The 25,033-nt window shown below is 51.1% G+C and overlaps 1 protein-coding gene and 2 long non-coding RNA genes across 7 annotated transcripts; 1 reads left to right on the top strand and 2 right to left on the bottom strand.

The window, feature by feature from the left end:
- Nucleotides 1-8,818: 8,818 nt before the first annotated feature.
- Nucleotides 8,819-10,886, bottom strand: LOC140686303 (uncharacterized). 2 transcript variants are annotated; one of them, XR_012060024.1, is made up of 3 exons: nucleotides 10,177-10,886; nucleotides 9,716-9,816; nucleotides 8,819-9,122 (listed from the first exon to the last, which is right to left on the bottom strand). It is a non-coding gene; the product is annotated as an uncharacterized lncRNA (long non-coding RNA). The 2 variants fall into 2 exon arrangements; XR_012060023.1 differs by lacking the exon at nucleotides 9,716-9,816.
- A 129-nt stretch (nucleotides 10,887-11,015) lies between these two features.
- Nucleotides 11,016-14,241, top strand: LOC140686071 (uncharacterized). Of its 3 annotated transcripts, none has more exons than XR_012059539.1 (3): nucleotides 11,016-11,167; nucleotides 11,786-11,936; nucleotides 13,100-14,241. It is a non-coding gene; the product is annotated as an uncharacterized lncRNA (long non-coding RNA). The 3 variants fall into 3 exon arrangements; XR_012059540.1 differs by having other exon boundaries at nucleotides 11,786-11,986; XR_012059541.1 differs by having other exon boundaries at nucleotides 11,786-11,986; nucleotides 13,096-14,241.
- WFIKKN2 (WAP, follistatin/kazal, immunoglobulin, kunitz and netrin domain containing 2) lies at nucleotides 13,046-19,701 on the bottom strand. Of its 2 annotated transcripts, none has more exons than XM_031676307.2 (2): nucleotides 19,544-19,701; nucleotides 13,046-15,911 (listed from the first exon to the last, which is right to left on the bottom strand). In XM_031676307.2, exon 2 carries the CDS (start codon nucleotides 15,840-15,842, stop codon nucleotides 14,391-14,393), a length of 1,452 nt encoding a protein of 483 aa, XP_031532167.1. In that variant the 5' UTR covers nucleotides 15,843-15,911; nucleotides 19,544-19,701; the 3' UTR covers nucleotides 13,046-14,390. The 2 variants fall into 2 exon arrangements, with proteins under 2 accessions (XP_031532167.1, XP_006218480.3); XM_006218418.4 differs by lacking the exon at nucleotides 19,544-19,701 and adding an exon at nucleotides 18,476-19,314.
- Nucleotides 19,702-25,033: the final 5,332 nt, after the last annotated feature.

Here is a 25,033-nt window from a genome sequence, read left to right as displayed (position 1 = left end):
TTAAGCTAATGAAGTAAAATGCTGATTGGAGACCTTCCTCCGCAGTTTCCCTACACAAGATAGCATAGGCATGGCACATCAAATGTATATCCTTGTTTGACTAGAACACATGAATTTGTTAGAAGCAGCATAACAATGTTCTAGTGCAAGATAAGAGGGGGAAAGCCTTATCAGAAGATAAGGATGTAAAATTGACATTGCTGAATAAAACCCATTACATTGTTTAATATGCCAATGAGCTGAGGCTTAATCAATTTGGCCCAGGACATCATTCTAGATCAGAGTTCTTCAGTTTTTGTGTTATATTAGGAACATATCTTCATGTTTAAAGAACCTAGGATCACTATCTGTGTGCATACAACTGGAAAATTTGTACAATACTTGTGTTGAAACCTTTTTTTTTTTTTGGTGTTAATATTCTAAATCATTCAGGAAACAAATACTCATCTATCACTTACTATGAGCCACACACAGTTCTAACCTAGCTTAAAGAAGGGGGACTGAGACACAGTTTAATATTGCGTGGCCAATAAATGGCAGACTTGGGATTCAAACTTAGTCTGCTTCCAGTGTTAATGCCTTAAGCTCTATGCTTTATTCCCTTCAATTGGTTGCTAATCTTATCTGAAGTAGGGAATAAGACCATTTTTGATGTTATCAGCTACATGATTTGTAGAATCTCTACGAGAGTGTCAAAGAATCTAGTGGAAGACTCTCAGCCGTCTCTGAAGTCATGATGGTATTTTAAGAGAGAGATTTTATATTTCCGGTGGCCATAAACTATGATCATGGGCTATCTGGAAATGCTTTTAGAAATCATCACATTATATCAATGCTCTAATTTTGTTGATTTCCTTAATTCAGTTGTGTCAACTACTTCTCTCGTTTTGGAACCACTGGATAATTCCTTCAGATTGAGTAAGGGCTGTAGATTCAGTGGGCCCATTATTTGTAAGTAAAATTGTAAACACTGACCTCCTGGAGCTATTTTCTTACACATTCCTTATCTGTGCTATTGATAAACATGATAAGGAAAGGCCAAGTAAGCTACCAAAATAGTCTTCGACAACACGTTTCCAGTACCTATGATTTAAATTACTTTGAAAAACTGTATAATACATGATTTCTATATATATAGATGTTGTGATAAATGGTCTTTTTGCTTTTATTTTAAAACATTAAGGAAACCAAATGACCTTATTTCAACCTGATTCTGAAAGCCTCTCTTGAAAGAGATCACCATATTTTGGTTTAACATAAGAAGTGGTCACATTTTAGAAGCATAAGCTATTATGAATGAACTTATATTCCCTTTAGTGTTGCTATTAGTTTTGAACATGTTTAAACTGCACAGTAAACAAAAACCCATTTTAAAATATTTGAGTTTTAAGATTTACATTTTAGAAGACTTGCTTTATACATATAGTCTGTAAGTGGAGCTTTGAGATCCTCTTACAATTAGGCAAATCTTATGGGGAAAAAACCCATTTAATCAGGAAACAGCTTGTATCTAGAGGCTACTGGAAATTATGGGTCTAATTCCTTCCTTAAGCATATTAAGTCATTTGACTCTGATGGCACAGTTTCTTCATCTGCAAGGTAGGTACAGCAGTATCAAAACACTTTCTCAGGGAGTTATGAGGAACTAATCACCTTGCTATGAAGAATTGTATTGTGTTCTTTAGGGCATTATAGTATTTAGAAGCCATGAAGTCCAAAATTTTACCCACACTTATTGCCCTTTGAAATCAAAAAAAGTAAATGAAGACCATAATTGTCTTTATTATATTCAACATTTTGTTGTCCAGTCTGTTATTTGCATCGACAGAAAATTGAGTAAAAATTCTACGGTAATATCCTAAAGGCTATTCTATTCATTTTTCAGTAATAAATGCCACTGAGTTTGTATTTCTAGTTTTGAGTTGCTGATAGGGAAACCAGCGTTTCAGCATTCTTTTTCATACAATCAGCAAGTTGATTTAAACCCAGTATACAATCTGGCTGGCCTTTTGGAAGCAGCCAAAAATGTTTGCTGAAGTGTCCATGCTGTTGTGGAAAGTACTGAAATGACTGTTCCTAAATAGTACTGGCTCAGGAATAGGAGTAGTTAAAATGTAGCTCTGGTGGCAGGTATCTTATCTGGATAATGGTGCTCGCTTTATTTTAGTGCAGGTAGAAAAAAAGAGGAGGTTGCTTTACAGAAGGGAAAAACATTGAGGACTTGGAAGGAAAAACACATTCCTCGTCTGGCATTATGAGCACTTTACTTCACTGATAAAATATGACCAGTGTGCAGAACAGAGAACAGGTGTAAAATATTTTTAGACAAACCTTGGCATATACTGTAGGTCGCATCCCTTCTGTCCATACACTCAAATGTTTCAAAAATAATTGTGGAAAAACTACACTTACAAAATAAGCTAGACACTGCTTTTATGGTTTTTGGACTAAATCTTAAAGCCAAACATAAACTTCCTTCCCAGCCATCAGATTGTAGCTATTTTTAAACACTGGTTCTCCGAATGTCCTTTGACAGCTCCTGAGTCTCCTTTTCTCTTCCTTCCTCAGAGCTGATGAGAGAGCTGGGACAATATGGCACCACAGCCTCTTTCCAAGCATGAAAGCTGGGTTGTGATATTCCCCCGAACTCAATTCTGATTCAAAACAATTCTGATTTTGTACTTCCTTTAGGCTAGAAAGTAATAGGACAAACAGACATGGCATCCGTCTAGCCTGGTGTCTAGCAGAGGGGTATAAATTGATGAGTTCTGGATACTGACAGAAGGGAATACTGGATATTCCTTCAATCAGTATGGTTCAAGACATGGAATCACAGGACCCTACAAATGTCCATTTAATCCAGAGTCCAGATGCCCTGTGACATGGGGCAGTAGTTTTAGGCACAGTCCCTTTTCCCGTTTTGAACTAAATGCAGGTATTCCTTTCAGATGGCTTTTCCTTGCCGCCCCTTCACTATCTATTGATTCATTTCTGGCAAGGATGAAGATTGGATTTTGGTTTATTTTGTAAAGAGCATGTCTGTTGTTTTTTCACTCTGATTATCCAGATCTGTCTACTGACCTTAGAGCTCTTTTTTTCAAAAAGAGCACTTCTTGTTTTGTTAACTACCTGCCATTCTAAAGTTCTATAGAACCCTGGTGACTTACTTTCTGCTAACTCCTTTCTATTTCCAGGAAACATGATTGGAATCTCTAAACCATTTCAATCCAATACTTAAGATAGCTGCAATCCCTGGACAGCCTTTCTAGAAATTAAGGTGTCACTAGAAGCCCTTTAACTAAAGACTTTGAGAACAACCCAGCTTTCCCATAGCTACAAAGGGTTTTGCCTGGAGAAGTTTCATCTTTTCAAATGTTACAATAGCTTGGAAGAAACGAAAGAAACTTTTTTTTTTTTTGGTAACTTAGGAAGAAATGTATTTTGGAAGGAGACTCATTTATTATCTGAGCCACAAAAGTTCAAAGAACTTTCCGGGTTCTGTATACAAAGGAACAGAGAGTCAGAGGTGAGATCTTATCTTCTCAGGAGCCTCTGCCAGAGGAGAAGAGTCAGGTAGCAGGTAGAGAAGGGGTTAGGGTGTGTCTCCTCTATCTGCCCCTCCAGATTTGGGAAAGGTGAAAGAGCGGTAAAAGAGGGAGCTGGTGTGTATGCTGCCCTGGGACTCGTCCTGGAGATCACTTCCCCTTGATGGAGGATTTGCAGAAGTTTGGACACTCAGGACAAGTCCCCTAATCCAGGTGTATCACACTTCCCTGAGGACTACGCGCCTCCTTCCAGACTTTAAAGGAGGGTAGGTGGTGGTACCAGTGCCTTGCATGCTACGTATTTGAATGACGATGATTTTGATATCATCAAAAGTCTTAAGGAGTCCAGAGGAAATAACAAACCTCAGAAGCTCAACAATAATAGTCAACATTTTTGATTCTTCCAATTCAAGAGCACAAGATATCTTTCCATTTCTTTGTATCATCTTCATTTTTCCTTCACCAGTGTTCTACAGTTTTTAGAGTGTAGGTAACCACCTTGGTTAAGTTTATTCCTAGGTATTTTGCTGTTTTTGATGCAATGGAAATGTTTGTGCCAGTTATAAAATTCTGGTTTTTGAAGTGAAAAGGAAAAAAAAGAGAACAAAAAGCCACAAATGGCAAAATATCCTTCTTTCTTAGGGGTGAGTTGTATTCCATTACATATATATGCTGCATCTTCTTTATCCATTTATCTATTGATGTGCATCTAGGATGCTTTACATGTTGGCAATTATAAAGAATGTTGCTGTTAACAGCAGGGTGTGTGTATCTTTTTAAATTCATTCTTATTTTGTGGTTGGCTTTATTCATTTGATGACTATGTAAGTTTAAAAAGCTTAAACTAAATGTTCTTAGAAACAATGAACAGTACATAAATGTAAACTTAAAAAATACATGCAGTATATTGTGTATATGTATTTACATGCAATATATTGCATATGTGCAGTCAGATTGTAATAATTCTACCTAATAAAACTGAAAAATGAAAAAAAGTCAAGATTTTATAGTATTTACTCTGTGCAAAACGTTGTTCTAAACATGTATACATTTTAACTCACTTAAATTTCCTAAGAACCCACTGTAATTTCATTTACAGAGAGAGGGAAGCAGAGTCTGTGACAGTTACTGCCAGTAGAACCAGGATTTGAACTGTGGAATTCTGTTTCCAAAGTCCCTCATCCTTAACCATTACATTACACTACTCCTTTGCTTGACCTCAAGAGAAAAGAACCACACAGGATCATGCAGGGATGTTATATAAACTGCACTTTGTGCCATTTTCCTCCCTGCACAACTGGCCTGGTCCTGTAAGTGGTCATTTGCTCAGCAGCCCGAAACTTAGGTTACTATCAGCCTTTGCCAGGCACAGTTAGGCAAGGGAGTCTGCTGCAGAAATGCAGGGAGTAGGTTATGAGTTTGCGGGTCATGGGCTAGTTTAATGTACCCACATCCTACTGCTGTCTGGGTGCTCGGGTCCTCTGAGAAGTAACTCTAGGCCTTTCACATACCTGAAGTCTTGGGTCCTGGGCTTTACTAGTCCTTGTGATAGCAAAAGGGTCAGGCTGAGCTGTCTCAAGCAAAGTGAGGTAGCATTTAAAACAGCCCCGTGTTCACCCACTCAACAATTTTTTGAGCAACTACTACATTAGGAACTGATGATATATATAAACCTTTAGGGTCTTTCCAAGAGCTTATGCTTTAGCAAAAGATAACACACATGCCCAAATAATCACACACAGGAGAATGTGGAGGTATGAGGAAAGGGGAGAGATCACGTCCCTCTGAGGGATTCCAGATTAAGGAGGAGTTATCAAGTCATGAAGGATGCGTCACCTGGGGAAGCATGGGCTCCCGCAAACTCCCAGCCCTGATGGAGGAAAAATTTGGTCCTAGTCCTTTCTCTTCATCTAGTAAGGCCACAGTGGGAGAATCTGTGCTAACTTTTGGGGAAAAAAAGCTGTGGAAATCAGAACTAGAAGCCCTAATGCCAGCCCATTACTCCCTGGAGAAGCTGCTATGACTTTGGACATTGTAATTTTTTTCATTGTTCCAAGCTTTCCACAGCAATATTGTGAAAGAGAGAACTTCTTTATTCTTCAGACCCAGGGGTAGGATGGGGAGGGCAGGTAAGAAGTCCAGGGCAGAAGCAGTGGTAGTGAGGGAGGGGCCGTACAGCAGGCGCGGCTCTAATTCTCAACATGGTTTTGGTTTAATGCTTCTCCTGAAATCCTCCTCAGGCCGGAAGCTCCCCCTAGAGGGCCTTTTCATTTGTTTTCCTACTTTAAGAGACAAAACCTCTTTTTGTTTTTACAATTATCAGGATTCACAGCAAGTAGTACCCTCCCAGAAACTGGTGTCCAGTGGAATGTGTGTGTTCACCACACAAACTCAGGCACCCCCAGCTTACTCCCCATCACCACATTCTACTCCTGGCCAAGGTAACTAGTCTTTTCAGAATTCAACTATTCTGTTTTCCAGTCTGGCTTTTTGGATGCTTATCATATCTTCCAGTTTGAGCATAAATCAAAGAAAGAGGCTTTGGCGGGGAAGCTTTATAATATCCAAGCAAGAAATTAACAGCCACAAGTAACTTTCCCTCGGGTCACTTTCCCTGGACAATGCCCTTCCTTAGTCTCCCCTAAGTTTCCTTTGTGGCTGAGCACTCAGTCATCCACTGAAAATACTGCCACAAGCTGGCCAAGCCCCTTCATGTGACCTGAGACTGTTCAGAGAGCATCACTGCTTTGAATGAAGCATGGCTCTTTCTCTGGAACAGAAAACACCAGTGTCTGATCCATGTCTCACCCCAAATTCACCAGTAGGGATGGAGGTCTAGGCCCTATAATTTTCCCTCCAGACTCCTTGGTAACTGCTAAGAACTAAGTAAGAATGTTCTATAGGAGTGTAGGGGCTTCATGAAGCCTCCAACTAAAAGACTCCTAGTAGCTCTGAACAAGAGAAGAATATGGCTTGAGGTCAGACTTCAAACTGAATCCCAAACTCACCCTTGAATAGCTGTGCCCTGTTAAACCTATTCAGCCTGAGATTTCCTATCTGAGAAATTTTACTTGTTGTGGTTAGTGTGAGGATTACATAGAATACATAAAGCATTAAGCATAATCCTCTTCCCCACATGGAATAACTTGAATTCTCTCTCCTCCTCTGTGAGAGGGGCTTGCACCCCCCATCTTTCTGTATCTCTGCCTGTGGCTTAGCCTGAAGAGCATGTGATCAGCCTTACTTAGGGGAGGTCAGCTGGCCTTAAACATGCCTTTTCATGAGGAACCTAGGCAGTGAAACTTCCTGGTGGATTAGCAAGGAGAAGGAAGGAATCGAAAAAGAGAGAAAAATTGTACTTCACTATTCCTGAATCTGCAGTGGAATTTATTATACATGTGGTTAAATGTGTGAGCTTTGGGGTCACATAGACCGACCTAGGTTTGGTTTTCTGCTTGGCCAGGGGCCTTGGGCAAAATATTCAATTTCTCTGAGCCTCAGTTTCATCCTCTCTGAAATAAAAAGAATATTAAATGGAAGTGACTAATATACACCCACAGGGTGGTAAATATTTAACGAGATACTGTATGTTGAGCACATATTAGGTGCTGTTTGATATTAGTGATGGAAATTATTAACTCTGCCATCAGGGCATCTAATTGGTAAAGGGTACCCCCCCTCCATGAGGCCTCAGGTGGGGATGGGTTGCTGTCTGTGTAAGACTCACTGAAGCTGCATTCTGCTCACCCACAAACACCGGCTTTTCCTCTTATTAGGGTCCCAGGGTGAAGTGATTGGTTGTGATGATTTAAGAGGAGTGCTTTGGGTCTGAGTTATTGCTCATACCAAGACCCTGAGGCTGTTTCCTCTTTTACTCTGTTGCCCTTTCTGGTGTGCTGAGATGGGGAGTAGTGCTTGAAAAAAAAGGGGTCGGTAAGAACTCAGTTCTGTGCTGTGAGGTGTTAGAGAAAGGAGTCGTGGGGAAATGCTCTTGAGGCCTCCATGGAGGTCCCAGAGGTTCCCCGTCTCTACCCCATCACTGCACTTGTCTCTGCTTGCTTCCCACCACACAGCCCAGGGCGTGTCTCTCTCCTCCCTCTCCTCTCCCCTCGGCTCCCCTTGTCCTGGACTCTGCCTTTGCCAGCAGAGGAGACTGCATCTGTTCTTGCTTTGCTGTCTGAGGGCAGCTCTGGGGAGGGGACCTGTTCTCATGTCCTGGTTCTTTCCAGCCATGGGCAGAAACATGCAAAGCCATTATCCCCAGCCAACTGGAGCAACCAGGCCCAGGGCTGACCACACCTGGGGACGCACTCTGGGTACTATTATTATTTTATTTTATAGATGAAGATACTGAGGCATGAAAGGTTAACTTACCCACAGTCACATAGCTAGTATTTGAGCCCAGATAGTTTGACTCAAGAGCCCATATACTCTACCATGACTCCAGCCTTTCCTCATGGCCCCCCACCCTTTGTACCAAGGATATTTGGGGACCCTAAGGCCTAAAATATCTGGTGCCTTTTTTAAAAGGCTTATGCAATTTAATTATAACAGCAGTGATCGTGCCAAAATAACTAATTCTTAGACCTTTGGTCAGCAGTTCCATGTAAGAAGCAAGACGGCTGCTGCAGCACGGGTGTCTCCGAGTAAGTGACCAGCCAGTAGGCTATGACCCGTGGTGGAGCTCTGCAGCGGTCCTCAGAGCACTGTGCTGAGGCACGGGAGGATGTAGCCTATAGTCCCTACTGTCGCCTTCCTATCAGCAGCCCCTCTCCATCATGTTTAGCTTAAAGTTTGGTGAACTCATCTTCCTCTGAGGGCCACGAGCGCTGGGGCTTGGTGTGTGTGTACTCATTTGCGTACCTTGTCAGAAACTCCGGGACACTGAGAAAGGACATTAAGAACTTTATTTGCAAGAAGGCTTACAGAAGCCTTCTGGGAGAAAAGGTAAGGGGATTTTGAGGCTGAGATCAGAGTCTGGAGACAAAATTCCAAAAGCCCTTGTGGTAACAGGATCAGTGAGACCAAACCCAGCAGCTGCCTGAAAAAAGCAGGAATCCCTAGTGTCCCTGGCAGGGCAGGAGCTTAGAGTCAGGGGCGCTGCCGATAGGCCCCCAACAGATGCACAAGATCTCACCAGAGAACACAAGAATTACGTGTTAGTCCTTTGTAACAGGGCTTTCCAGTAGAATTTTCTGTGATGATGGGAATAGTCTGTGTCTGTGTTGTTCAGTGTGGTGCCACTAACCACGTGAAATGTGACGCTGAGGAACTGAATTTTAAAATAGTTTATTTCATGTGAATTCATTTACACCATGGGGGTGCAGCTCTATAAGCTGGCTGCAGAGCCTCGGCACCCCCAGGGGGCAGGAGCCGGTCCGAAGTGGTAGTCATGGAAGCTTAGAAGAACCGCCACTTGGGGTCTGCAGACTTTAGCTGATATGGTTAAAATACACGTGTCACTCTGGAGAGAATATGGGGACTGGAGTCAGACCTGGGTTTCAATTCTGGCTTCCGTTTATCAGCCTTAGCACCTTGGGCAAATTTCCTTGAAACACTTAAATTCAGATCCAGCCTCTGCAAAACAGGTACAATGATGCCTGTGAGGGCGTCTCTGCCTCCATAAGGCCTGTTGGGCTGGCTTCATTCAGTCACCCATTCATTCCACAAATATTCGTCAAACACCCTGCACAGTCAGGGCGTAGAGAGGGGAGCAAAGCCCTCGGGAACGCTGCAGCCCAGGGCGGGCTCCGTCAGATGGCGAGATAGTAAAAGATCCAGCCTGGAGAGCATTGTGAGGATTAAACAGGACAAGTGTGCAAAGAGCCTGAGCAGAGCTGTTGGCACCCAGATGTCCATCCTTCTCTCTGACAGCATGTCTTTCTCCTGCCGAGGGTCCTTGCCAATACCCCAGCCCTGTCTCCACCACCTGGCTGCGCACACAGAAAGGGAACAGAACTGGATGTGTCCCTCACACCAGGACAGAAAACAAATGATCAGGATGGGTATATCTTCATCCTGTCAGGTCTCTTGCAGCACCCGCCAGACTTGAAAAGGGCACAAAACACCCAGGCACCTCGCCGCACCCCAAGAGGCACTCTGGGACGAGGCCCCACCCCGGGAGGGTCCAGTCCAGGAAGCACTGGGAGTGAGGCCTGTTTCCCCCTAACCTGAGTGGGGCTGAGGGGTCCAGGGTGTTGCTGGAGACCCGGATACCAGAGTTCCACATCCTGGGGTAATTTGGGGTGTAGACACAGATTCCAACCCAGACCTGAAACAGAAGTGCCTGGGGGCTCAGGAGCCAGAGAGGTGGGAAGGAGAGGGTGGTAGACTTGTCCACCTGCCTGCCCTACCCAATCCCTCAGGGCAACGCCAGCTGGAGGGTTATTCTTCCTTCCTCCTGACACAGCTTGATCGAGGAGTGTCACTTGACCTCAGGGCACATTCCGGAATGAGTCCACCTCCGAGAATAGGACCCAGGAACCCTGCCCTCCATCCTTCCTATATTAATCACACATTCCCAGAGCAGGAGGGAGACTTCAGAGTCCTTGGGGAGGTGGGAGGAGGAGACGGTATCAGGAAGGAAGTGGAGCTGGGGAAAAGGAGGGGGCACCCCAGAGAAGCACCTTACCAGCCTTGTGGCTGTCCAGTGCACCATGTGGCCTGGGGTGCCAGGACCCTTTGTTCATTCAGCGAATCCCACTTGAGCTCTGTAAGCTGGGCGCACAGACCTCCCGGAGCCCTAAGCAGTGGCTCAGGCCGGCGATCAGGGCAAGTGCAGAGGAAGACAGACTCACAGAGGAGTGTTTGTGCAGCCTGGGGATAGCGGAGGCTCCCCAAGGAGCTGAGTCTTGGAGGACGGGTAGGCTCAGGAATCTAGGCCATGACTGCTCATGTGTGTGATAGAGATACCATGTGACACACAAGATTGGAAGTCAACGCTGGGGTGGGAGGCACTTGGCTGATGGGAGGCAGGCTCTTTGGAGATATCTCAGATCGGGATGGGTTGCTGCACCGCCCAGCCCAGAGTCATGTGCGTGTGCGCGCACATGTGTCACATGCTGGGAGAAACAGCATAGCGTGAGCAGTAATGGCCTTGAGGTCAGACTGCCTAGGTTCAAATCTTGGCTCTGGGATCTTGGGCAAGTTTCTTATCCCCTCTAGCCTCAGTTTTCCCACCTACAAAATAGCATTCTGTCTCCCACAGTTGTGGTGGAGATGAGAGGTGATAGTGCTATAGCCCCCAACTCAGTGCTGATGTTCTAACAGGACAGTTGGAAAAGGGCGTTCTCCCCAGCCTGAGGAAATCGCCATGTGGCTATGTATTTATTCAGCCCCATTCCCTCATCAGGTTCCGCCCCTGATCCCTGCTCTCTGGCCCCACTGTCCACAGGGTGACATCAGACAATGGAGCAGCTGGCCAGACAATGGAGCGGAGTGTTCTAGGCTGGAGGTGCTGGGGGAGGCAGAGGGTGGAAAAAGCCAAGCTGTCCTGCCCTGGAGGCCTCAGGCCTGGTCTGGAGGCAAACAGAGAGATGAACCAGAGTGGGGAGGAGGATGGAGAGGGAGCCTACAGATGCAAGCCGGGGAGGAGTGAGTGTCCAGTGTAGAGAGGAAAGCAGGTGAGAGTCTGACCTCAGACCTGGAAGAGGGCTCAATCCCCCATGTCCTGGGGCTGAAGCCAGGGCCAAATCTCCCAGACAGGTGTGGTGGCCTCCCTAGGTCACCTGGCAGCCAAGGCCCTGGGAATTCAGTTCATCCTGCACTGAGCACCTCCCAGAAGTTAGTTACTGTGTAAGGTCTGGGTGACGAGAGAGACAGAGAGAGAGAGAGAGAGAGAGAGAGAGAGAGAGAGATGCAGGCTTTGTTTCAAGGACAGAAAATAAATACCATGTGGTGGGTCCCAAAGTATAATGGATTCTGTATCACCCATTCCTCATATTTTCCAAACCCAAATCAGCCTATGTGGGGTGGCCAGTTTTGGGTGTACTCTGTGAGCAACAGGAGACAATATTTGGAGCTGTGTGATCACTGCGCCCATGAAACCCGAGGCCCAGAAGGGGAGGGCTTTAGGTGCCGAGGCCCTGCTCTCTACCAGGGAGCTGCTGCGGGCCAGGAGGGGGCCCAGGGGCAGCCATCTGGGCCGAGTTCTGTTTCCTAAGCTTTTCAGTTTGACACTGTTAATAGGGTCGAGCTCCCCCAGTCTCCATGAAGTGTTCTTCTTACCCTCTGTCTTACAGATGCGGGAACCAAGGCTCAGACAGACAGCAGATACCTGTCAGAGCCCAGATTCAGACCTAGGCTCCACGGGTGAGGCCTTCCTACTCTGTCAAGCTGGGGCCAGTTGCGACAGGGATCCCAAGTCTGGGGCTGTGTGTGAACAGTGAGCTGGTGAGAGGGAGCCCTGAGCTCAGACCCCCTGAACCTCACACTTCCACCAGGTAGCCACAGGGCTCAGCCCCACTTCTGTGCGAGTGTGGGGATGGGGGAAGTGACAGGTGCTGGCATGTGGACACTTGCTCCCTGGAGCTCTAAGGTGATGTGCTATATACTGGGGCACCTCAGCCTAGAAGCAGGTGCCACAGAATGTCCCCAGGCCTCTGAGGGGTGGGGTGAGGAGCTGAGTCTTCACGCCCTGGTTCTCTGACCTGAACAGGGTGGGGCCTGTGGCCAGTGCTCACACCTTCTTGGTTAAGTTCTGTGCTCAGCCTTTTCCCAGTGGTGATTTGAGAAGCTCCCTCTCCTCTGGCCTCTCTTCTCTTTCACGGAGCAGCTTGTCTTCCCAATCCTGGCCCCTCCTTACTGCAGGGAATTATCTCTGAGGAGGAGTGGCCGGGCTGAGCCAGTCCGGACCTGGATTCCTTTTCAGGGTTGTGGCCAGGGAAGAGAACAGGGGACAGGTGTGTGCTCATCTGGCTCCCAGCCTCAGGGATGGACAGGCTGGGGGCTTTCCCTGGCTGCAGGCTCCTGAACACATCTCCAGGGAGGAGAGCAGTCACAAGACCCAGGGACCAAAAGTGCTGCTGCCCCAGCCTGTGAACCAGGCCATGTGCTCCGAGCACCCAGGGCTTTGGGACCCAGCCTCCCCCAGAGACCCCCTAAGGAGTCACGGCTGGCCATGACACGCCACCCCCCTTGTCTCCTTCACCTTCATGCCTCTGAACTCACCATCAGCAGTGGGGCCTGGAGTGTTCCCTGGCCCACCATGCTGTCATGATAGAATAGGGGACTGAGATACAAGTTAGAGCACCTAGGCCTGAGCCTGCGCCTCCCTACCTCCGTGTTCTTGGGTAAGTCACCTGGCCTCTGTGGCCTCAGCTCCCCTGTGCCTAAGCCACAGAGCTGCTGCGATCACCTGCAACGTGGGCCAAATGTTAGCAGTGTCCCTCCACCACCCCAAGAAGTTCCCATTGGCGGCTTCCCTCCTGCAAGGTCACCAAAGCAAATGACACTACCCCCTACACACACACACAGACACACACTAGCCCAAACACAAGAAGGGCTGTTGATACTACAAGCTTTTAATTGGTATCTTCCCCCTACATTTGAGGAAGAAACGAGAACGCCCCACAACGACCTTCTTCAGCATCGGAGGGACATGGACTGAGTGAAGGGCTAAGGAGAGAATGGGGGAGATGAAAGCTGACTGTGGGTTTCCCAAATCTTTACCTAGTGGTGGGGTGGCGGGACCTGCACAGGAAATCCAGAAACAGAAATCAACAAGCTGCCACATCCCCAAACCGGCTGGCTATCCCAGGCCACACCTAGAGCCTCCCTCCAGGTCCCTGCAGCTCCTGAGGCCGCCACCAGATGGGAGCATCGAGCAACATTCCTTTTCCTTCCCAAGCCTGCCTCTCAGCCTGCCTCCCTTCTTATTCCTTCACCAATCCTCTTCCCTGCCTGCTTTTCCTCTTCCTCTCTATTCCCACCAGAACAGATCCTGGGGCTTCTATCTGCTTTATGTTCGAGGAAGCCAGTGGTAGTGGAAAGCACACTGTGAATGGGACCTCTTGAAGCTGGGAGGGCCAGCCATGGGTCGGCTTCTGGGGGAACCCTGGGATCTGGACATTTGTGCTCAGTCACTAGGAGCTGGGCAGTGACCAACACCTCCCTGTGGTCTTAGCACCACTAAGTGTTCAGAAAATGTCCACTGAGTTGGACTGAACAGAACTGAATCAATAAATCATCGATAAACCAATCAACAAACCCAGAAAGAAACAGGAGAAACATGTATTCTGCTGGTGCTCAGGTAGCCTCGGACACTGTCGGGCCATCTTGACAGAAGCACAGGCTGGACGCTGCCCGAAGGCACCAGCCCAGCACCCTCCACTCAGGGCAAGCTGTGAGCTGGGCTGGACCATGCCTCCTGCTTCCTGCCCACCACGAAGGATGGTTCTGCTCACAGTGCTCCGGGGGGCTGTGGGGAACTTGTCCAGTGAATTTCTGGGCCCTCCTTTCTATCCCCACCTACCCTTTCTGTAAACCAACTCCTTCAGTTATTCCTGTGACCATCATGCAGCTGCCACCTCTAGAATCCTGGCTGGAGGCTGGGTAGGGGCAGAGCCGGGGGTGGGGGGCAGCCAAGAGAAGATTATAAGGCCCAAGCATCTGCTGACTTCTCCTTTCGTCTCCCTCAGCTGAAAAAGACACAGGCCCCTACTGTTATTGAACCCAAAGAACAAAAGTTGATCTAAGACTCTCTGTGGCCTTTTTCTCACGCATTGATTGCTATTCCCCTGCTGGCCTAAGACTGTCTAGTGTGACCTTGCCCAGTTTGCTGACTGAGGGGCACGATGGGTGGGTAGGTGGGAGAGGGTCAGGGAGGGGCCTGGAGGGGCGGGGGCTTCACTGCAAGCCCAGGAATTCCTTGAGGACATCGCAGGTTTTCTTGTGCATGACCTCACGCAGCTTCCGGACCCGCCGGCTGCTGGACGCGCCCACGAAGCTGTCGGGCCGCAGTGTGGCCATGCCGCCATCCACCTCGCCCATGATGATAAGTGGTGTCTCGCCCACGGTCACGTTGGGGCAGGGGCAGGTCCAGTCCACGTGGAGCAGAGTGACCTCCAGCGGCTCCCGGCCCAGGAACTTGAGGCCCATCTTCTCGTCCTTTAGGACCTCGTCCACTGTCACCAGGGCGCGCCCCGCGTCAGGCTCCTCCGTCAGCTCGGAGACTCGGCCCAAGATGACAAAGTCACTCCGACAGAAGCTGGTGACGAGCTTCTGCCTGGGCTTGCAGGCCCGGCAGCGCTGGTTCCCCCGGGGGAAGGGGCAGGACTCCTCGCAGGCCTCGCGGCTCTCAAAGTTGTTGCCGTTGCCCTCGCAGCCGCCGTAGACGAAGGACTGGCACTGGCCCGACTGGCTGTTGTAGGCCCAGCGGGGCGCGTAGGCCTTGCAGGGCCCCTGCAGGGCGGGCAGGCTGCACACGGCCAGCGGCCCGCTCATGCAGGCCAGCACGCAGGCCTCGTAGGTCTCAAAGTGGTTGCGGTTGCGGTGGCAGTGGCCGAAAGTGAAGGTCAGGCAGTTGTTGGCCTGGGCGTCGAAGTGCCAGCGGGTCTGCTCCTCGCCGCAGTCCTCACTGTCGGGGGGCTTCAGGCACTCGGCTGCGGGGAAAGCCGTGCCGTTGGGGCTGCTCTCTGCGGTGGCCGAAACCTGACCCCCCCTGACCACCGACAGCGGGAAGTCGGCCCGCAGGACGCCAGCAGCGTTGCGGGCGGTGCACGTGTAGATGCCGGCGTCCTGGAGCTGGGCGTTGTAAATGACCAGCTGGGCGATGTTGGTGACCACCACGTTGCCTCGCACGTGGTTGGGCCTCATGACCACGTTCTCCCGATCCTCCAGCTGCTTCTCCCAGGTGATCTCAGGCCTGGGCCGACCCACCACGTCACACAGGAAGCTCACTGTCTCACCCACAGTGACCGACTGGTGCGCAGGGTGGTTGAGCAGAGCTGGGGCCGCCAGGTCCAGCCCAGGGGTCTCCAGGGAGGCTGTGGTGGGGTGCACCGTGGTCTCTGGTGGTGGGGGGCTGGTGTTGGGCCAGGTGAAGTGATAGCGGCAGGTGACAACGGCCAGGGTGATGCCCTTGGAGCAGGCCTCGGCGTCCATGTAGCAGCGGTTATAGTAGGTGAGGCCGTCAGAGGCGCAGGTAAAACTGGGCTCCTTCTCGCAGCGGTCTCTGCACTTGCACACGGGCTGGCCGTCCCAGATGTCACATTCAGAGCCCTGTTGCAGACACATGAAGTGGTCGCACGTGGCCTCCTTGGGCATGCCCACCGGGCCCTTCTTCCCTTTCACGTCCATGTAGCGGGCCGCCACACAGCTCTTGGTCCCACACACGTTGGGGCAGCACTTCTCATAGGTCTCACACTCCTGGGGAGAGCCACACGGAGAGGCCTGAGTGAGGAGGAGAGGAAGAGAGCACAGGCTTTCCCCACCCCACCCCACGGTGCCCGGGGAGGGGAAGGAAAATGTTCTCACGCACCGCGAGCAAAACATTTTGATAATAATAATAGGGAATGTATCCATAACACCTACTACTTGCCAGGCCCTCTTCTAAGAATGCTTACATCTGTCAGCTTATCTAATGCTCATCACAAGTCTCTGAGGTGGGTACAACCATCATCCTTACTTCACGGGTGATGATAACTGAGGCACAGAGATTTTAGGTAACTTGCCCAAGGTCACACAGCACTAGTGTGGGGAGAGGCAGCCCACATCCTGCAAGAGGGAAAGTTTTCCTGCCACCATGAGATGAGATGAGATAGAATGCAGAGACTAAGAGAGGCGACCCTAAGTCCACAGAGCTGGGAGGTGCTGGGAGAGGGCTTCAAGCCCCATGTGGATGGGGTTCTGAAAGGAGATTTTTTTCTATTATATCATATAATTACCACAGTGTGGTCTTGGCTGGAACGAATGAGCCTGCCTTTTGGCCTTTTTTCTACTGGGGATGCCCTGGCTCTGAAGAGGTCACCCAAATGCTAAGAAGGAAAAGTCAGACACTGGTAGGATAGTTATTCGAGGCTGTCCACACAGACATAAGGAACAGCCGCTCTGACGATGGCAACATTCGTCCGAAGCCTAGAGGAAGGGCCAGGCCCTGGATGCCAGGTCGTGCCATTGTAAGCTGTGCTGGACCCAGGCGCTTAGTTCCAAAGCGTGGGACGTCACACAAGGAAATCAACAAGGAAAAAAGTCCCCTTGTGTGGCAAAGGTCAGCACGGCCGTCAGTGAGGACTTACCAGGCTGTAATTCCCTCTAATTTTTTGTGGAGCTGCGTAAGGCATGAGTTTAATTCCTCAAAATTAGCAACATGCTCTGGGCCGACATAAACAAGGGTTTCACGCGGTGTTTTGGTCAAGCCGGCAGGCAGTGCCCCTAATCCTCCGCCCCGGTTGTGGCTCTGTGCACTGCTCCCACCAGGGCTGGCCTCGGGCGGCTCCAACTTTCCTTCAGCCTCTCTGACATTCCACATCAGCTAAGGGCTGCGTGGAGCCCGCCCGTTCGACTTGTTTACTGTTTTCCCCTCGCGGCTCAGAATGGGGACTTTGTTTTGCATCCCTTGCTTGGCATAGGCTTTGAGGCCACACCAGGGAGGCCCTAGGACAGGGAAGGACAGATCTCAGAGCTACGATCTGAGGGGAAGAGACCCACTGGGGGCGAGGGGTGAGGGCAGGAGGGGCTGAGAAGCAGGGGAACCTGCTCCTCTACCAAAGGGTCCTTCAGTTCCTTAAAGACTCTGGGCTGGGAAGCTCCTTCAGGACTTGGAGGTCCATGAGAGGCGGGGTCCTTGGGGGCAGGGGCAGGTGTTTCTGGGCACAGGAAACCTAAAGGGAATCTGTGGAACAGTTTTTGCTTCAGTGCTCAGAATGTGCCCTTGGATGTCTAAATTCCCAGCCCCATAGAGGTGCCTTCTTCCCAAGACATAAGAAATCGGCCAGAGTCTCACTGTCCCCGAGCCCCACCTGATTTATGAGGCCAGGCTGTGCCAGTGAAACAGCCTTCCCGGCAAATGTAGTCAACTGACCTCAGCCAGGTGGGGACGCTCTGCCACCCCTCCCTGCCCTCACCTCCCCTTCCCTCCGCATCCTGTTGCTCACTCCAGTGGGAGGTAGAGGCCACTCTCTCCAGGGCGAGCGTGTGCTCCCATAGGTTACATGTGTTTGGCAGAGGGAGTACCAGGGTCTTTCATGTTCCCTGGTGATGCCCAGCCCAGCCTGAGCCCCAGGAGCTGCCAGACTGGCAATGCCAGGTACTAGCAGGCTCTTCACCCCTGGGGGAAGTGGCAGGACTGGCTCTTGGCCTCTGGAGCTGGGAGAGAGTTGTCCTAGAACCAGGTCTGCCCTGAATGCTGCAGGGTGCTCTGACGAGGATGACTGAGGAATCTGGCAGGTTGAAGCTTAGTCCCCTTCCCTCCCAGGGACCCGCAGAGAGTCCATTCAGATCCAGTCCTGCCCACCCTCCCCATCAGCCTGGTCTGATCTCAGTAGCAGGGTCCAAACCACCAGAGAGGTGGCTGGAGGCCGGATGAAGCCTCAGCTTTGTGGTCAGGCAGGTGCCGTGTCCAGGCCCACGCTCTGCTCCCTGATGTGGAGCCTCAGGCTGCTCACTGCTGTGGCTGAGTCCACTCTCACCTGTCAACGGGCTGTGGAGAAGCCATGCCAGTCTCTGTGATGTGCCCGGCATAGTGCTGGCTCAGAGCAGCCCCCAGCCGACATGCACCAGGAATCTGAGGATTCCCAGACCCCGATAAACTCGGACGTCACACCCTCCTCTTATTCCTGGCCTCAAAGTCAGATGGACATCACTCTCTGTTTATCTCCATGTGGCCTGGGCCCTGCAGGGCACTCCCGAGTGTCCCCACCACACAGCTTTCTCTCTCCCTCACTAACAACCCACGTGGTCCATTTGTCTCAGGCTTCCAGATTCACACTCACCTGGTCCGTCTCACACTCCCGCTTGCAGGTGCTCTGGGCATCCACCCAGAGGTTGGGGTTCATGTCGTTGGGGCAGATGCCCGCGTGAGAGTATCGGATGGGCGGCAGTGCCAGGCCTCGCGGGGGCACCCTGAGCAGCAGCAGCAGCACTGCCACCTGCCCCCAGCGGGACCAGAACCAGCGGCACCCTGGGGCCCACATGGTGCGGTCTGAGGCAGCCAGAGACCTCCCCTGAGACGACGCCAGGGCCAGGGACCCCAGGGCCTGCTGCTCCTCGGGGGCTGCTGACACCTGCCCTTCCCACCCGGCAGGCCTGCTCACTGCGCTGGGGCTGCCGCTGCCGAGGCTGCCTCCACCGAGTCAGTGGAGCCCGCTGGGCTGCGCGGCCTCTGATACGGGAACTCCCTCTCCGGAGTGTGCAGGGAGAGAAGCCGCACAGGGGCCCGAGCCTGGATTTATGTCCTGGGCGCGCCACCCGAGTGGGAGCGAGCTAACCTGATGCCTGTCACAGGCAGGCTGCTGGCTCCTCTGTCCTGTGGCTGATCACAGACTTGTTGCAGAAGAGGAAAAAAAAAAGCTGGAAGCAGTTTAGGCGGCGTATCTGGCACGGTGGGACACCTGCTTGTTTTTGACTCCAGGAGGCCTTTAACCCCTTCAAGGGCCAGAAATGGCATGTGCTTTGGGGGGAGCTGGCTCCAGGACACGCAAGCTCACTGTACGGAGAGGCGTGTTTCCCTTCCCCCCACCTCTCTGCCGGGGCCCCCTCCTCCCCTTGCCACCTCCAAAGAACACATACTCGCTTGTTACGAGGAGGGACCTGCAGCCGCAGGGTTAGCATCGCCCGGCCTGATAGTACATCTGAGAGCAAATGACGTGGAAAAACAACAAGTTCACGGCCATTCCAGGGCGGGCCTGAGCAGCCTGTGCTGTGTCAGCCAACTCCCACCCCAGCACCAGGTCCCTGGGTGGGGGGCGTACGGACAGCTCCTATCTCTATGTCCCGGGCAATTTTGCGTCTCAAGTTCCAACTTCGGTGAATTTTCCCCAAATCATTCCAGAGACACATACCAGATATGCTCCGGCTCCCCCGGCTCCGGGACGGATCACATTCCTGCTCCTCGACTGACACTCCCGGCTCCAAGAGGACCTACGTGGTCAGTGTTTCAGGACGGTGCTGGGCAGCCGAGCCGCCCTCGCTAACGACCATGAAGGCTGCATTGAGGGAGAGCCAGGCACCTTCCAGACATCTCTCATCCCCCGCCTACGCAGGAGAAGGTCACCCACGGTGAGCAGGGGCAGGGCCACTTGTTGCTGATATTTACTGGGCTCGTCACATGTGCCAGGCTGTGTGCATCATCTCATTTAATCCCCACAACAAACTGGGCCTTCATTTTGGATTTGAGGAAAAGACACACAGAGAGGCTAAGCAACTCACCCTGTGTCACACAGCTACATGACCCCACCGCTAAATCTGGGACACCAGCCTGCGGGGGCCTTTGGAAACCCAGCTGTCAGAACTGCTGTCGAGGTGCGGCCCAGCTCTGGTCTTTACAGGCTGGACAAGAAGTTTGTGAAACATCAGAGGCAGTACTTGTGGAGGGGCCAGGAAAAGAGCCAGAAGCTGCCAAGGGGTGGGGGCAATTTCTCTCTTGCTTGGCAGGAAATGGCTCATATCCAAAATGCCACGGAAAAGTGAGCAAGCTGGGGTTTTGTGTCGGTCACTCAGTCTCCAGGGGGTGAGAGGTGGGGGGAGACAGAGCCCCAGAAGAAAGAGGTAACTTTTCAAGGCCAAGCCACAAAGGATTTGGGGAGCGGTAACTGAGTCGCTGTGTCCCAAGGGTAGTAGATGGGGTGGGGCCAGGGGTGTCCCCCACAGTGCTCTCACTGCACAGAGGGGGAAACTAAGTGCTGAGCCCAACCCCATTCTCCCCTTCAGGGCCGACATGACCCTCTAGTTCGATGGTGAAAAGCCAGCCCCTTTCTCCCCCTGCAGACTTGTCCTCTTCCTCGCCAGCGGTGTGTTGCCTCCTCCCCGCCCGAGCCAATTCCTTCTTGTCGTGTGGGTCATTCTGCAAGATTTGTCTTTTCTGCTTATGTCAAAGAGCTAATGAAGGATGTCAGATCCTAATCCTTTAAATTATTGGAATAAACTTCCCTCCGGAGGCTGGTCCCTGTAATGAAGCCAGACAGCGGGCGACGCCGGCTGCTTTGAATTCCCTGTAATTTCATAAACCCATGTTCCAGCTGCTCAGAGCCAGGCCCCAGTACAGGGCTTGATGAACGTGGTTTGTGCAGCCTCCTTTGATATCACAAAGGGAAATGGACAGTGACACATTTCTGAGTGGGACTTAGGGGGAATGTCACAGCCCCATTACATGAGGACAAGTATCCAGGGAGAGGAGGTTGATTTCTGGGGAGTCACTTGAGACCACGAAGAGGGGGAGGGGCAGGGGCGCTGAGTGGGGAGGGAAAAGGGGTGGTGAGAAAAGCAGGGGGAGCTTGTCCACTGTATCTGCACCTCCTCCCAGCTCCGTCAAAAGCCGTGGGCCTTTCCCTCCGAGGGCCCCTGCTCCTGGCCACTCTGCACTGAGAACTCTCAAAACAGCACTGGGGAGAAAGGGCCCTAGAACACTCGGCTCTCCTTCTCAGCCAGTCCAAGTCTCCCACCAAAACACAGCTCAGAATAATAAATAACATCTGATCAGGGCTGGCGCCCACACAGCACTTTCGCCCACACTGTCAGGCTGACCCTCAGGCCAGCCTGGAGGGAGCCTGGGTGTTGCTGTGAGCTCAGCCACTCAAGAGAGGAAACCGAGTCACAGAGAGGCCAGGCAGGGCCCGCCAGGGGTTCTGAGGCCCACGCCCTCCCCTCCCGGACCCCCGTCCAGTGCTCTTTGCACAACCCATGCAAGCTTCCAGCCTCCCCAGAAAGGCCCCCGCTGGCTGCCCCACCAGCCCAGCTGGTTTATAAGCTGTTCTGGGAGCGCTTTGAAGTCTCCTCCTTCTTGGGCCCCTCCTCCCAATCATCCCTGGATCTGGCTTCTCTGACTCTGCCCCCCCTCCCACTCCTCTCTGGAGGGTGGAGTGGACCCCACGCTCACCAACTTCCCAGAGACAAAGAAGGGCTCAACTGCCCATTCCCACCATCGGCCCACAGAGATGGGCTGGGTCGGCCGACCCTGGGGGGGTCTCCTGCCTTTCACCCTCCCCCAGGACAGCAGGCTGGGCCCCGACTTAGTCTCAGAGAAGCCCCGCCACTGTCGGAAGGTGGAGGGACCGTGGACCGGCCCTTCACACCCTCCAGGATGGGCTCAGAGCCTACCCTAGGTGCAGCTGGCAGGAAGCCACCCCGACAATGAACTCTGGGTGGCCCTTGACCTCAGGTTCACCCTTAGCAGAACTTCTCCCCAGCCACTAGACCCTTGACAGATCAACAGGACTGACACGGTTTCCCAAATGGGCCGGGTCTCTCTCCTTCAGAGACTGGCCATCCACGTGGTGGGGACACCAAACCAGCATCTCAGATGCCACGTCCCTCATGCACAGACTAAACCTCTTACCTCTTGAAGCGTCTCCTCTCTCTCTCCCTACTTGACGATTTTTAAAGCTCCTGCTAAGAGCTAGTTTCTGGATACATAGAGATGGACAGCAGTCCTTGTCCACAGAGAGGGCACCATCTTGGTCAGAAAACAGACGTGCGGAAGCGTACGAACTGCACTCGCTGTCTTGAGGGTCCTTACACGTGCTGGGGGCAGGGGAAGGGAGATGCCTGGGCTCTGCTGTGCACATGTGACGTGGGCTGGGTCTTGAAGCCTGAGCAGGAGGCTGGTTCCTAACCTCTCCTTGGAAAGGCCTGGCCCATAGCACAGCCTCCTTGGCCAAGGCCTTCCCTCCTTGGGGCCCAGACCTCAGGAAGGGGAGGTACGCCCACCCTGCATGGTGGGAGCTGTAAGTCCTGCTTCCACGGCGGCAGCCTAGCAAAGGCAAACCAGCAGCCCGCTCTGTTCTATCCTGCTTGGGCCCCAGACCTGAGGCAACCACGCCTTCTCCAAGATGGAGGGGGAGGCCAAACCCTGGGTGCCTCCCTGACCTGACCCTTGTCATTTAAACATATCTGGGTGGGGGAGGGAAGATTTGAGCAGCAGGAATTGGGGTGCTGGGGAGAAAGAAGTCCTCAGCAAGGGTGCTTAGGTGGGTTCTTAGAAGGCCAGGCTGCCTTGGCTAAAGGCAGTGATTAGACAGAGCCAAGTCAGGGAATTCAATAAAGCCAGTGGCTCATTACCCAGCTGGGGACCCCCTGCCCGAGCCGCCTAGGGCCTGGGTTACATTACAGGGCTGTGTGAACTCTCCCCTTGGAGTGAGACTGCATCAGGCTTTGGAATAATTATGGGGCCTCAGCAGATGGTGGAGGCGGATGGGGGAGGCCTTCAGCTGTGGCACACGTGACCTGTCAGCATCTGTGCAGAGCAGGACGTGAGAGGGTCCACGCTGGGCCTCAGGGGAGGCAGCACTGAATCAAGATCTGAGAATTACGGGATTGGCCGTGGCAGGGCCTGTCTGGTGCTCTGGGCCAGCCAGGCCTCCTTGACACCCCTGCCTGGGCCCTAAGGGGCCTGCTGTGAGACCCAGTGTCCAGAAGCACAGGTGTGCCGTGCAGCAAGAGCAGGGGACACATCTGGTACAGCTCAATCCTGGGCACCTGGGAGCCCTCAAGTGCCTTCCTGAAGTGGGTGGGTATGGAAGGGCTCAGGGATTTCAGCCCCATGGCAGCCCCTCACCCACTGGGAGGTGCCTTGGTGCTGAGGCTGAGCACCCCCACTGCCCGACCTGAGGCCCCTTCCTGCTCCCTCCTCTGTGATCCAATGTCCTGACTCCTCCAGCTCTGCCTTGACCTAAGAGCCTTCAAAAATCCTCAAGCAGCTCTCAGCCAAGACAAACACGGGAGGGAAGAAGACAGGAGGCTGCGGGGCTCCACCTCTCCACTCTGCCAAGGGAGAGTAAGGGCCTGGGGGTCCAGCAGGAATGCTACAAGCAGGGACATGGCCTCCCTCCCTGACCCTAGAAGCTTCCTCTGGCTGCTCCACTCTCCACACTCCCAAGCCCTCTGCCTCGCTGTTTCCTCCTTTTGGATGAGAGGGGAATGAAGAGGTCTCGGACTCTTGAGTCCCTGTTCACCTGCGCACTGCTGAGCCAAGGGGCCCGTCATCTCTAGAACCAGGTGCAGCCCTACTACCCATTCCAACAGCACAAAGTGTGCAATGACTGAGAAACAGGCCTTTTCCCAAATGACCAATATTTCAAGGCATATGGCTTAAAGATGGCCTCCCCATGGCTTCAGGACGATTTAACCTGGACCACCACAAACTTCCTCCTCAGTTTACTACTCCAGTCTTAACGTTTTCTCCTCCTTCTCTCAGACTCTGGTCATGGCCACACTGCTCTTTCAAATCTTTAAAAGCTTCCCACAGCCTTTCCCTTTATCCCCTCACAGATGTCGTCCTTGCCACAGATGCGTCCCTTCTGCTGGCCGGTCCCATCTTCTCCCGGCCCACTGCTTCCCAGTTCAACTCAGAAGCTGCATCTTTTTTTTTTACTGCACATATTTTAAAAAATTTACATATATGTACTGTTCATTGTTTCTAAGAACATTTAGAGCTTTAGCTTTTTAAACTTACATAGTTATTAAAGGAATGAAGCCAACCACAAACTAAGAATTAATTTAAAATGATACACACACCCTGCTATTAACAGCAACATTATTGTTTATAATTGCCAAGATATGGAAGCATCCTAAGTGCACATCAATAGATGAATGGGTAAAGAAGATGCAGCATATATATGTAATGGAATACAATTCACCCATAAGAAAGAAGGATATTTTGCCATTTGCCTTCATTCACTTTTTTTTTTCACTTCAAAGGCCAGATTTTTATAACTGGCATAAATATTTCCATTGCATCAAAGTCAACAAAATACCGAGAAATAAACTTAACCAAGGAGGTTACCTACACTCTGAAAACTGTAAAACATTGATGAAGGAAATTGAAGATGACACAAAGAAATGGAAAGATACCCTGTGCTTCTTGATTGGAAGAATCAGCATTATCAAAATGGCCATACTACCCAAAGCAATCCACAGATCCAACCCCTGTCAAAACACTCAGGACATTTTTCACAGAACTAGAACAAACAACTTCAAAATTTATTTGGAACCATAAAAGACCCCAAACTGCCAAGACAATCTTTTGTAGGTCTTTTTTTTTTGTTTTCCCTTTCTTCTTTTTGTTCTCTTTTCTTGTGGTTTGATGACTAGAGAAGTTCCTTTAACATTTATTGTAAAGCTGGTTTGGTGGTGCTGAATTCTTTTAGCTTTGAAGAGGCCTTCCTGGCCTCAGGTTGAGGGGGGCCAAACCACTTTGGGGGTTCCTGGTATAACTTTTTAAATGAAAAAGCAAAGCCAAAAAAAAAAAAAAAAAAGCAAAGCTTGGGTTACCAAACCTGTGGCAAAGTTGAAATATTCAGCCCTGTCAGGATGCATGTCTGTGCCCGTGTAAGTGA

The sequence above is a fragment of the Vicugna pacos genome, chromosome 16 (assembly GCF_048564905.1).
Source record: "Vicugna pacos chromosome 16, VicPac4, whole genome shotgun sequence".
NCBI lineage: Eukaryota > Metazoa > Chordata > Mammalia > Artiodactyla > Camelidae > Vicugna > Vicugna pacos.
Note: the sequence above shows the minus strand (reverse complement) of the source record. Positions and strands in the feature narration are given on the sequence as shown.